Raw genomic sequence first — 12,485 nt, forward strand, 5'->3', positions numbered from 1 at the left:
AGCGCCCCCGCCCCGTCCCGCTGTCCCCGCACGGATCCCCCGCCAGTGACCCGCGGGCTCCGATCGCTCTGCTGACCGCCAGCGGCGCTCCGCGGGCACTCGAGGCCGGAGCGGTGCTCGCCCCCGGCCCAGCGTGCCCCCCGCTCCCGGTGCCAACCCCATTAACCTAATTGGCGAGGCGCTCGGCCGCCCCGGGCGGCGGCGGCAGTGGGACCCCGAGGCCCGGGCAGATCCCAGCCCTGGCGGCGGGCAGGGGGGGACGGTGCCCCCGGGGCCCCGATTGTCCGGTAATTGGCGCGGGCAGCCGAGCCCGGCCGGGAGCGCCGCGGGGCGGGGGGCGGCACCGGCGGGGGCTCTGCCGGGGTTCCCGGGGCTGCCGCGGCCGGTATCAGGGTGTTGGACACTGGGGGGTCGAGGACAGGGGGCGGGTGGCGATGCAGGGGCGGGTTTTGGGGTATGGGGAGGACGCGAGTAGGGGGACAGTGCCGGGTACCAGAGCGGGGAGACCCCGGAAGGGCCGAGGGCTGGGAGTGTGGAGTTACTCGGGCTGGGGGGGAAGTCACTGTGGGGTGTTGGGGCAGGGCTTGGGGCGGCGGTGGAGGGGTCCACTATGGAAGAGCATTTTGGGACAGGGACCGTAACCAGGGCGGGGGGCTGCGGGCGGGGCCAGCAAAGGGGCGTGGCCAGAGCGCAGGTGAGGCGGGGCCTCGATGGGGGCTCGCAATGGGCGGGGCTTATACACGGGGCGGGGCTTGTTAATGGGGCGGGGTTTATCGGATGGGGCGCTGCCAGGGGGCGTGGCCTGCGAGGCGGGTCGTGGGCGGGGCCGTGTGTGGGGCGGGGCGGGGCCCGGCGGGTCGGGGCCGGGTCGGCGGGCGGGGCCGCCGGGGCCGGGGCCGGGACCGGGCGCTGTTTGGGGTCGGCGGGGCCCGATCCGGGCCGGGCCTGGCTATGGCGAGCTCGGAGCGGAGCGCGCTGCTCACGTACCGCCTGTGCGGCGGCTCGGCCGAGGAGGAGCGGGGCCGGGAGCGCGGCAGGGCCGCCGCCGCCTCCCGCAAGCTCCCCACATTCCTGGGCGTTGTGGTGCCCACGCTGCTCTCCATGTTCAGCGTCGTCCTCTTCCTGCGCCTCGGTGAGTGCCCCCCGCTCCCGGCCGTGGCCCGGGGCCCCCCAGAGTCCCCGGCCCTGCCCGGTGCCCCCAGCCCGGCCCCGCCTCTGGAGCCCCCGGCCACCCGGTCCGGGTCTGCAGTGCCCTCTCCTGAGCTCCCGCTGCAGGCCCAGGGCTCCCCTCCAGTGCGTGCCCCGTGCCCGCAGTCTGGAGCCCCCTGCCCTTCCCCTGCTCGCTCAGGTCCGCCCCGGGCTGGGGTCTCGGTGCTGTGTGTCCCCAGCTGACCCCACCGGCTGGGGGCTCGGGGCTCAGGGACAGGAACCCGGTTAGGCCCTCAGGGACCCCCGTAAGGGACCCTGGTTCAAAACCCTGGTGTTCCTGGAGTAGGACTCCCGTGTCTTCCCAGTGCCTTCCCTAAAGGGACTCCAGTGCCCTCATGTCCACTGTCCCCTCAGTGCTGGGACCCCGCTGCTCCCAGGCATGCTCTAGTGCCAGGCTCCAGCGCCCCACTTGTCTCCCACATGCCAAGGGCAGAGCCCTGGTGTCTCTCAGGAGATACTCATCTGTGTGTGCAGAGGGCACACATTGTTTCCCAGTCTGCCCCCAGTTTGGGGCACGAGTGTGTTACTGTGACCCCTGGGAGACACAGGGGGCAGGATGGGCAGGGCTGGGGCAGAGGGCAGCCTTGGGGGGCCCTGAAGGGGGTAGGTGCCCCAGTATGGCCCGGGGCAGGCGGGGCGGGCGATGTTTGCCCTGGGCCGGGAACGGGAAAAGCTTTTCCTTTTTCGCTTTCCGCCCACGAAAAGCCCGAGGCGGGAGTTGGCTGCGTGCCCGAGGGGCCCTGCTGGGCCTGGAGACCATTCCCTGTCTGGGACACCCCCAGGCTGGGGCACGACGCTCCCCTGTCATCATTCACCCCTTTCCCACTGCCCTGTTTGGGGTCTTCATGCAGGCTCTGAGTCCCCCCAGCCCCACAGCGGCACCGGGGACCCCCTGCCCGACCCGTCCGGGGCTGTGTTACCCCGGGGGCCGCGGGGCTGCAGGGGAGGCGTCGGGCAGAGAGGAAGGAAGGCTGCCAGGAAGAGGAACTTTGCCATGCTGGGGGGGAGCAAGGCTCTCCCTGTCAGCTCCCCGCTTCCCCCACACCTCACACGCTCCTCAGATCCCCTGGGTTAGAAGCCTCTCCTACTTATGCCCGCAGTGCTTTTGGGGCATCCCTTCTTCTCCACCGACACCCCAACCCATCTTTATATTTGGCACTCGGCTGCCCTCCGGCTCTCTGGGGACCACAGCGGGTGCTCCAAACCCAGCCTGTCGCCCCAAGGGCTCTTTGCGGTGCCAGTGCCGGTCACCCCCCCTTGCCTCCCCCGCGGGCACAACCGCGGCTTGGCTTGTGGCTGCGATAGGGCATCACCCGCAGCCGCGGGCATCCCCTTCCTGCCCGCAGTGTCCGCCCGCCGGGACCGCTCCCGTCACTCCGGGCAGGGCGGGGGGGCTTTGGGCCTCCTCTCCTCGGGAACACCCACCCACAACCCCTGGCAGTGGTGCCGTGGCTGGCAGGGACACACGGACTGCTTCTACTTCCTGCTGCGTTGTAGCCAAGCCGAGCAGCCACGGGATCCGTGTGGGGAGCTCCTGACTCCCCAGTCCGAGGAACAAGGGTGGCAGCAGGGCATGGGGGGCCCAGAGCAGAGCCCCTTCCCTGTTTGGTTGGTTTTTGGGGACACCTGGGCCAGACACGGGTGATGGAGATACCCTGAAGGAGGGGGCCACTGGTGGGTGCTGCTGTGGCTGGGAGGTGGGAACATCCTCATCCTGAAATGGATGGGGCTGGCGGGTCCTGGGGGAAGCTGTGGGCACAGGGATGGGAATGGCCACGTGATTCAGTGGGGTGAGGTCTTTGTGGTGGCAGTGCCCAGGGACTGTCCTGCAGGTTGTCCATGCTCAGCTAATGGGCACACTGGCCTCTCCCATCCTTGGCAGGGTTCGTGGTGGGTCATGCTGGGCTGTACCAGGCCCTGGCCATGTTTGCAGTGGCATATTTCATCATTGGCATGACGGTGCTCTCTGTATGTGCCATTGCCACCAACGGGGCACTGGATGCTGGAGGAGCCTACTGTATCCTTTGCTGTGGGTGCTGTTGGGGACAGAGCATGTGGGACAAAGCTGAGCGACTACCCAGTGGCCTTGAGGCATGCTGAGGCTGGGACCCTGTTGGCCTGGGAGAGAGGGGTGGGAGCATCTGATGGTGGTTTGTGCTGCTGACATCTTCCCTTGACTCGAGCAAGATATGATCAGCCGTGCCTTGGGCCCAGAGTTTGGGGGCAGCATCGGGATCATGTTTTTTCTGGCCAATGTGTGTGGCAGTGCCCTCTATGTGCTGGGGCTGGTGGAGGCAGTGGTGGACAGCTTTGGGATCCCGCCTGGTGAGTACTGCCCTGCATGGTGGCAGGGGGCTGCAGGTGTCCCTTACTTGAGTAGCCCTAGTGCTGTGTCAAGCACTGTGCCCAGCATCGCCAGCCATGGCTCACCCAGCCCTCTGGCCAGTGAGTTGGTGCCTATCATGCCTGACACAATGCTGGTAGCTCTCAGCTCCCAGTGATGCCCCCTCTGAGCCCTGCTGATCCTGACTTGTCTCTGCCCAGGGCAAGAAGCAGGAACAGGCATCCACGTCCTGCCCCAGAGCTACTGGTATGAGCTGCTCTATGGCACCGTGCTGCTGGCACTCTGCCTCCTCGTGTGCCTTGTGGGTGCCTCCATCTATGCCAAGGCCACCTTCCTCATCTTCCTCATCGTCGCAGTTGTCCTGGGCACCGTCCTTGTCAGCTTCTTTGCCACGCGGCCCCTGAAGGTGCCCATCCACCTGCCCAAATCCAATGGCACTGAGACTGATAATGGCTTCTTCACCGGCTTCTCCCTCAGCACCCTGCGAGACAACCTGGGCGGTGAGGAGAGGCTTCCCCCACCCTGCCTGCCATGCCCACTGGGACTGCCACATCACATGGGGCTTGCTGGAGGGTGGGGGCAGCTTGTGGGCACAAAGCAGGTGCAGTGGGGTGGTTTCTCCTGGAGTCTGTATGTGGGCACATTGAGAAGAGGGCATGTGGTGGGGCTGTGCCACCCTGGACAGCCTGTCACAGCCCCTGTCTGTGTGTCCTGCAGGTAAGTATGGGGTGGACTACACCACCGGGCAGATGATGAGCTTCAGCTCCGTGTTCGCAGTGATGTTCAACGGCTGCACTGGCATCATGGCAGGCTCCAACATGTCAGGTATGGACAGGAGGTGCCTGGCAGGGTGGTGCTGGGAACAGGAGCTGAGGCTGGGAGAGGTCAGGGGTGAGCTCTGCCTGTGGGCACTAATGCTGCCTGCTCCTGCTCACAGGGGACCTGAAGCGCCCGAGCTACTCCATCCCACGGGGAACCATCTCTGCTGTGCTCTTCACCTACCTCGTCTACAACCTACTGGCTTTCCTCATGTGTGCCACCTGCAACAGGTGTGGCCACCTGTCCTCATGCCAGAGTGTGCCTGGTGCCAGAGCATGCTGGCCTGGGCCGAGACAGATGCCAGTGTGTCTGTGTCCCTCTCCAGGATCCTCCTGCAGAAAGACTATGGCTTCTTGCGTGACATCAGTATCTTCCCACCGCTGGTCACTGTGGGCATCTATGCTGCCACTCTCTCTGCAGCCATGAGCAACCTCATTGGGGCATCCCGCATCCTCTATGCTCTGGCCCGGGATGATCTCTTTGGTGAGTCCCCAAAGTGCACTGGCACTCGTTGGAGCCCACTCAGCAGGTTGTCCCTGCTGGGAACCAGCCCTGACACCAGGGAACTCCCTTTTTGATGTGGAGGTGATGGTTTGTGGGTTGGTGTGTGCCCATTTGCGTCACCTGCATGCCCTGGAATTTGCCCCCACCCCAGCACTCAGGGTGGGGATGGGACTCCTGGCTGGTGATTGAACCTGTGGCTGCCTACTGGGGTGTCCCAGCCCAATCTCCCTGCTCTGCCTTGCAGGCCGGGCACTGGCCCTGGCCAAGAAGACATCTGCCAGTGGGAACCCAGTGATGGCAGTGATCCTCTCCTGGCTGGTGGTGCAGGTGAGTTTGCCAGCGATGCTTCTTTCCTGGCCTTGCTGGGTGAAGGTTTGTTATCACTTGGGCTGGGTGCTGTGGAGCCTGACACATACCCCTGCCCCATGGGATTCCTCCCCCAGCGCTCTTGCCCTGGGTGTCCTGCTGCAGTTGTGCCCTTCCCTCCCCTGAGGTGGGAGGTATCCCATAAATTAAGGATAAATCACAAAAAGGGAAAGGGATTCCTGTCTGTACCCTTACCCATCATACCACTGGGATACACCCCAAGTGGACAGGGATGGTTTGGGCACATGCATTTGCTGTGCACTCACCCTGTGCTCTCTGCAGGTTGTGCTCTTTTCTGGGAAGCTCAACACCATCGCAAGTGTTGTGACAACCTTCTTCCTCCTGGTTTATGCCACTGTCAACCTGGCCTGCCTGGCACTAGAATGGGCCTCGGCCCCCAACTTCAGGTACCCACTGGCACAGGGGAGAGAGGCTGTGCTGAGATGCTTGGCAGGCACCCATCTCTCCATTCTTCTATCTGTGATTCCCCTGCCATCCCTGTGCCTGAGATTTATGATGAAATGGTGGGCAGAGATGCTGAATACCCCTCTCCTGGGCAGTAGAGGGGCAGAGACACCCCTGTCCCTGAGGAGGGAGAGGGGGACAGGTCCTGGAGTGGCACTGGCTTGGTGTGGTTCTCGTGCACTGGCACTGCTTTGCTGACTGGGTACAGATAAATCCAGCACCACTGGGGACCACCCGCCCCCTCTCCTTAGGCTTTCCAGAGGTAATTTATAGCCTGTGCCCGGCCGGCATCCCCCGGGCAGTTTGCCAAGTGGTGATGGAGCCCACTTTCCATTAGTGCTAATTAAACTAACAGAGGAGGGAGAGGGAGGAAGGGGGATTCTGGGTGGGAGGAGGAGAAAATATCTTCCAGGAAGAAGGAGTATGTGTGGCAGGCAGCCCCAGCCTGGGGTGCAGGGTGTGGGGTACTCTGGTGTGAGGCTGGGCTGGTAGGGCTGCCCAAATCTGGGGTGCAGGGGATGGCTGGAGGGAGCCTGATCTCCCTCCTGGGTGATGCTCACTGCCCTCAGTGCAGGATGCTGACTCCACAGCAGGGAGAGTCTCCCAGGTGGGCAGGGTAGGGGTGGGTGGCACTGCCTGGGAGTCCCCCAGAGGCCCCATTCCCAAGGGAGAGCTGATGCCAGTGCCAGGCTGTGGCTTGGCCCCCATCCGCCCTGCCCAGCTGCTTCCTTGGCTGGGCATGGGATGGGGCAGGATCAGTGCCTGGAGGGAGCCTGCTGGGATGAGTAGCAACAGGCCCCTCGCCCACCCTACATCTGGTGCCTCCCTCCTCCCCTCACTGAGGTCTCCATCAAGCACAGCGGAAAAGGATTTTAATTACTTCTCAGGAAAAACAGCAATTAGAGAAAATAACAGCTTCTCGCCTCCCTGCCTCTGCCTTCCTGCACCAGAATGAGTGGGCACCATGATTGCTGGTGCTGCCATGTGTTCCCCAATATTACCTGGGTGTGCCAGGACAGTGCCAGCCCCGTGGCCATCACTGCCCTGTTTGCCCAGGGCTGGCAGTACAGGCTGCCCAGCGCCCTGGGAGATACCATCTCCCCTCCATAACTTCTCCTCCGGGTGCATAGGGTGCCTGACTTGCCCTGGGCTGGTACAGCAGAATCACTGGGGGTGGCTGGTGTGGCCCTTTGGCACAACTTCCCTTGCTGTGCCCTCCCTACAGGCAGCATGAGCACCACATGATAGCGAGTGTCCCCTCCTCCCTGCTGCAGGCCCACTTTCCGGTACTTCACCTGGCACACGTGCCTGCTGGGCATTGCAGGCTGCTGCGTCATGATGTTCCTCATCAGCCCCGTGTCAGCCTCAGCCAGCCTGGGATTCCTCCTCCTCCTCCTCCTTGCCCTTCACTACCTCTCACCCAGCAGCACCTGGGGCTACATCAGCCAGGCCCTCATCTTTCATCAGGTAAGCCATGTCCTCCTCTTGTCTCCCTATGGGATGGAAAACTGGTGTCCCTATGGCAGCTCAGCTGTGTCCTGGGCAACATGTTCTTAGGACTGGCATCCTCAGAGGGTGGTTTGGTGAAACAAAAAGGGTTCCTCACCCATTTCCCTCCCTCTGTCCTCCAGGTGAGGAAGTACCTGCTGATGCTGGATGTGCGGAAGGACCATGTAAAGTTCTGGCGCCCGCAGATGCTGCTGATGGTGCAGAACCCCCGAGGCAGCTCCCGCCTCATCGACTTTGTCAATGATCTCAAGAAGAGTGGCCTCTATGTCCTGGGCCACGTGGAGCTGCAGGACTTGGGTGAGGATCTGCACTGTCTCCTGTGCTAACAGCCTCTGCACTTTGCTGTGGTACCAGGAGATTCCTGGGTTTCTTGGGTTGGCACTGCTGCCTGGTTAATGGCTGGGGAATGTCAGCATTTTGGGGATGTTTGGCACATGGGGCTTGGCTGGTAGGGGGGACATCAGTGACTTGTGTCTGTCCCATGCCTCCTGTGCACACACACTTATATACATGTGTGTACACAAGTGTCCATGCCTGCACGTGGGGGTCTTGCATGTGTCAGTGTTGGCGTGCACATGAGGCATGTGCCAGCCAAGTTAGCACCTGCACACACCCAGCACACATGTGGGCACACACTGAGCACAGCCATGCACATGTGTGTGCTGCCTGTGTCCATCCTCACCTCATGCCTGCTGCTGTGTGTCCAAGTGCCTTGGGGGTGTTTGCACCCTCGTGTGTATTAGTTTGCATACATGTGCTCCTCTTGGCACACGTCATGGCTGATGCACAGGCTCTATTCCCCCTTCCCTGCTGTTGCTGTGGTGACTAATGGCCTGAAATTGGGGAGTGGGGATGGGGCTGCCTGGGGTTTTTTTATACATTTATGTATAATTTTATATCTCTCTCTGTAAGCACCCGCATCCCCCTCTGCTTATCATGGGTGCTAGGGTGGGCACAGGGCAGGGGTGGACACCACTGCTCCGCTATGGCATATCTGTCCCACTGATACTGGTTTTGCCCCCCACCCAGACATGCTGCCCTCAGACCCACTGCAGTCCCAGCAGGAGTCGTGGCTGAGCTTGGTGGACAAACTGAATGTCAAGGCCTTTGTCAGCCTCACCCTTGCCCCCTCAGTGCGGCACGGTGTCCGGCAGCTCCTCTTCACCTCTGGCCTTGGTAAGTGGTGCCTGAGGGTCCATCCTGCTGTCACTGTGGGCTGAGAAGTGCCAAGGGGTTTGGAGGCACCTGGATGGTCGATGCCAGAGCCAAGTTTGCTCTTGGAGACATCTGGGGTGAGTGGCGCTGTACGCAGGTTGGGGTTTGGAAGTGTCCCTGTTGGCAGTGTTGAGGGGCTTGAAGACACCTGGATGAGATTTGCCAAGGGCTTTGGAAGCACACAGTGTGGGCAGTCCCAAAGCCAAGTGGAAGAGGTACTGGGTGGGCAGTGCAAAAGTCAAGTCAGGTCTTGGAGACATCTAGATGTGATCCTGGGGGCTCTGAAATCGGCAGGGTGAGCACCAAAGTCACGCTGTGGCTTGTTGACACCTGCAGTGCCAGGAGGGCTGGTGGGAGCCCTTTGCCTCTGCTCAGCTGGATTGGCATGGTCTCTCTGGCAGGCGGGATGCGCCCCAACACCCTGGTGCTGGGTTTCTACGACGACGAGGCACCGCAGGACGGTCTAGCCCGGCACCCCGCCTTCACCAGCGCCCGCGAGGAGGTCCCCCTGGGCTTCCCCCCACTGCGGACTCCCAACACTCCCAAACTGCTGTCAGCCCGGGAGTACGTGGGCATTGTGGCTGATGCCCTGAAGATGCTTCGCAATGTCCTGCTGGCCCGGCAGCTGGAGAGCCTGGACAAGGCCTGGGAGCTGCGGCGGGCCGCCAGCCCTGCCCCCACCATCCACGTCTGGCCCGTCAACCTGCTGCGGCCGGACAGCGCCCGCTACGCCGACACCTGCAGCCTGTTCCTGCTGCAGATGGCCTGTGTCCTCAACATGGCACGGGCCTGGCGCCGGGCACGCCTGCGCCTCTTCCTGTGCGTGGAGGCAGGCACCATGCCCCATGCCCAGGAGGAGAAGCTGCGCCAGCTCCTCAAGGACCTGCGCATCCAGGCCCAGATCCAGCTGGTGCCCTGGGATGCCATCACCCGCCTGCACTGGCAAACCTGCCAGGGATCCCCAGGAGGGCCAGCGGAGGAGCAGGAAGAGGAGGAAGGGGTTGTGAACTTCCCGACCAACACTGCCCAAGTGTCAGATGAGTACGTGTGTGCCGCCAACAAACTGGTCCTGGAGCAGAGCCCTGCGCCAACCGTGCGCTTCCTGTACTTGCCGCGGCCGCCGGCCGACACCAGCCTGTACCCGCTCTACCTGCACCAGCTGGAGCTGCTCACCCGTGGGCTGGGCCCCACCGTGCTGGTGCACGGGGTGAGTGCTGTCACCAGCACCCAGCTCTAGGTGACCCCCAGATCCCCCCCAGCTCCCTGCACACTCTGTTGCCCAGTGCCTTCAGCAGCCTGAGCCTGAGGTTGGCCCCAGTATCTCATCCTGGTGGGCAAAGAGGGTACCCCACAGTGAGAGGTGGGTGCAGGGAGGGGGTTTAATTTTTGGGGATGTCTCCTGCAGAGGATTAAAGCTGCCCTGGCAGGATCCTGGCACAGCTCTGGGGCCAGACGGGCAGCACAGTGCATTCACAGTGCCTTTACTTTGGGGTAGGGCATAGCAGGGTCCTGGAGGGGGGGCAAGCATTGGGTGCCCCAGTTGTCTGCTGGGAGCCCCTTGGTTGCACCCTGCAACCCCCTCTGTACTTCCCCTCCTGCCGCAGCCCCCATCCTCTCCTCCTCCAGCTCCTCTGGGCACCCAGCCAGCAGCGGGGATTGATTAAAGGCAGCCTCGACCTTGGTGCCCCAGCTCCCCGCCATCCTCCTGCCTTTCATTAGGAAAAATTAAATGGGAAAGGGTGGGGGAGGGGAGCCCGGAGGCCTGGGCTCCCTGTGTGAGGCTGGGTGGGTGGGGGAAGCAGCCGGGTGCTGGCCCTAATGGCTGCAGTGTATGGCACCCTGGATCTTGCTCAGTACCCCCAGTGCTGTTGGATGAGGGCTATCCAGATCCTTTAACCTGTAGTCCCCCCACCCCTATGGGTGCTGACGTCCTGATCCTGGCAGGAACTGGGGAAATGATTTGTGGTGGGGTCCTTACACACACATACACAGACACCTGGGTCTCCTGACCTCTTTCTTGGGGCATTGTTATTTCCCCACACGCATCATGACCTGCAGGGGGAAGCTGGCCTTGCCCCCGCCCTCCCTTATTGATTGGAGGAGGGCAGGAAATTGCCTGGGTGCTGGACGATAAATCCATCGGGTGCCTGGCGGGTGGGCAGTGTGCCCAGTGCTGCCTGATGGATTGCTTCCTATTAGCCCCAGCACGGGGGGCTGCTCCCGGCCAGGCTGGGCTCCAGCAGGGGTGACAAGTGTGGCACTGCTGCCTGTGCCTGCTCTCACCAAATTTGGCACTGCTGGCTGGCTGCTCTGGTCAGGCAGAGGGCTGGAAAAACCCGGGTGGTTGGGTGCAGCTGGGGGCAAAGATGGTGGAGACCCACATTTTGCAGTGAATTGTGCCCTGGCTGGGGAGGAAAGGGCTGGAGCTGGCTTTGCTCTCTGCTGCAGGAGCTGGGTGCCCTGGGGTGGGCACCACACATCCAGCGGGATTTATTTACAAACAGTTGGAAGCTGGCACAGGGCAGCCTGGCACCAGCGGGACCCGGAGGCCTATAATGTTAATTATCACCACGTAATTAAAAGCCCATAAAAAGCCTCACACTTCATTAAATTAAAGCTTCCCCTCACTGTGCCCATGGGCTCCAGTGGAGTTAACCTTGGCCATGCCAGGCACCAGCACCTCTGCAGGTGGGGACCTGGGGTTGGGGGTGTATGGGACCCCAATCTCAGGACCCTGCAGCCCCCCAGAGCATTTGTAGGGGGATGCAGCATTGCACATGCACGGCCAGCCTGCAACACCATTTGTGCCACACCTGGGCCACGTGCCTGGGCACCTCCAGGGCTGCTGTCCCAGGCAGAGATGCCCATGCACGGACATGGACACGTGTGCCCGTGGCACCACTGCACACACACAGTCACACACAGCGTGGCACGGGCAGGGGGCTGTCACGGGCACGCACATGCACAGCCAGGTGTGCACATGCAGCATCACGGCCGCTGCAAAGGCAGCACCGCGCTCCGGCAAACCAGCTCTGGCACGCAACGCCCACGCGGCACACATCTACACAAACAGCATTCTTCCTCTTTCCCAACATCCAGAGGTGCAGACAAACAGCCACACTCACACCCCTGCATCTCCTCCAGACTCCCACTCATTACTATCTGTGCCCAGAGGGAATGTGCTGTGAGGAGAGCACCCATCTGTGCCTGTCCCCTCTGTGCTTTGATTTCCCCGAGTGCTGGGCTGTGCTGGGGTAGAGTGGGGTGAATGGGGCACCCCCAAACCCTCCTGCTGGCTGAGTGCTCTGGACCACGGGTGCTATGCCAAGGTCTGAGGGGGATACAAAGTGGGGGGGGGGCCATCAGCACACAAGGAGGGATGTGTGTGTGTGTGTGTACATGTTCAGAGAGGGATATGTATGAACTAGGAGAGAGTGTGCCTGCATGTGCACATGGGAGGGGTGCTGTGCTGGGGGCTGTGCAGGTGCACAAGGGGTGTCTGTACATGCACACACGGTGTGAGTGTATATACCCACCCCAGGTGTGACACGCTGATGTGCACACAGGGCTCCAAGAAGGGGGAGCTGGGGGAGCACACACTCTTGTGAACCCGGGGTGTGCAAACCGGCACACGCATCTGCCCAGACCCCCAGGAGTCCACTGCCGAGCGGGGCCATGGGCAGGGGGCTGCGGGGGTGGGTACCCATGCCCCGGCCCTGCGGGGGTGGGCAGCCAACAGGGCCTCGGCTATTTCTTGGAAATTTTGCAGCATTCATTTCAGTGCAAATAAAAGCTGTCATTGCCGGAGAAATGATACTGATCGGGGTCTGAAAAGACAGCAAATTACCCGCCTGAAAATGCACCGCTGGAAAAAAATGCATATTAAACACACAAAAAGGCACTTTGCCATCAGCCGCACTTCCCCCGCCGCTCCAGAATAACCACACTTTACATAATTCTCCCTCTCCACCTCCGAATTAATTTCGCAGACAGAGGCAGAGGCAACCCTCTGACAATAGCGGAGGGGAGACGCGGCGGCGGCGGGGGGGAGTGG

At 62.2% G+C, this 12,485-nt stretch overlaps 1 protein-coding gene across 1 annotated transcript; it reads left to right on the forward strand.

Annotated features, from left to right (window-relative positions):
* Window positions 1–929: 929 nt before the first annotated feature.
* SLC12A9 (solute carrier family 12 member 9) lies at window positions 930–11,027 on the forward strand. The gene is made up of 13 exons (XM_083868651.1): window positions 930–1,132; window positions 3,092–3,226; window positions 3,397–3,534; window positions 3,754–4,053; window positions 4,271–4,378; window positions 4,491–4,602; window positions 4,698–4,855; window positions 5,121–5,203; window positions 5,525–5,649; window positions 6,982–7,174; window positions 7,339–7,513; window positions 8,246–8,392; window positions 8,833–11,027. The coding sequence occupies exons 1-13, from the start codon at window positions 952–954 to the stop codon at window positions 9,666–9,668; spliced, it is 2,691 nt and encodes an 896-aa protein (XP_083724777.1). The 5' UTR covers window positions 930–951; the 3' UTR covers window positions 9,669–11,027.
* Window positions 11,028–12,485: the final 1,458 nt, after the last annotated feature.

The sequence above is a fragment of the Zosterops lateralis genome (assembly GCF_965231275.1).
Source record: "Zosterops lateralis genome assembly, chromosome: 10".
Lineage (NCBI taxonomy): Eukaryota > Metazoa > Chordata > Aves > Passeriformes > Zosteropidae > Zosterops > Zosterops lateralis.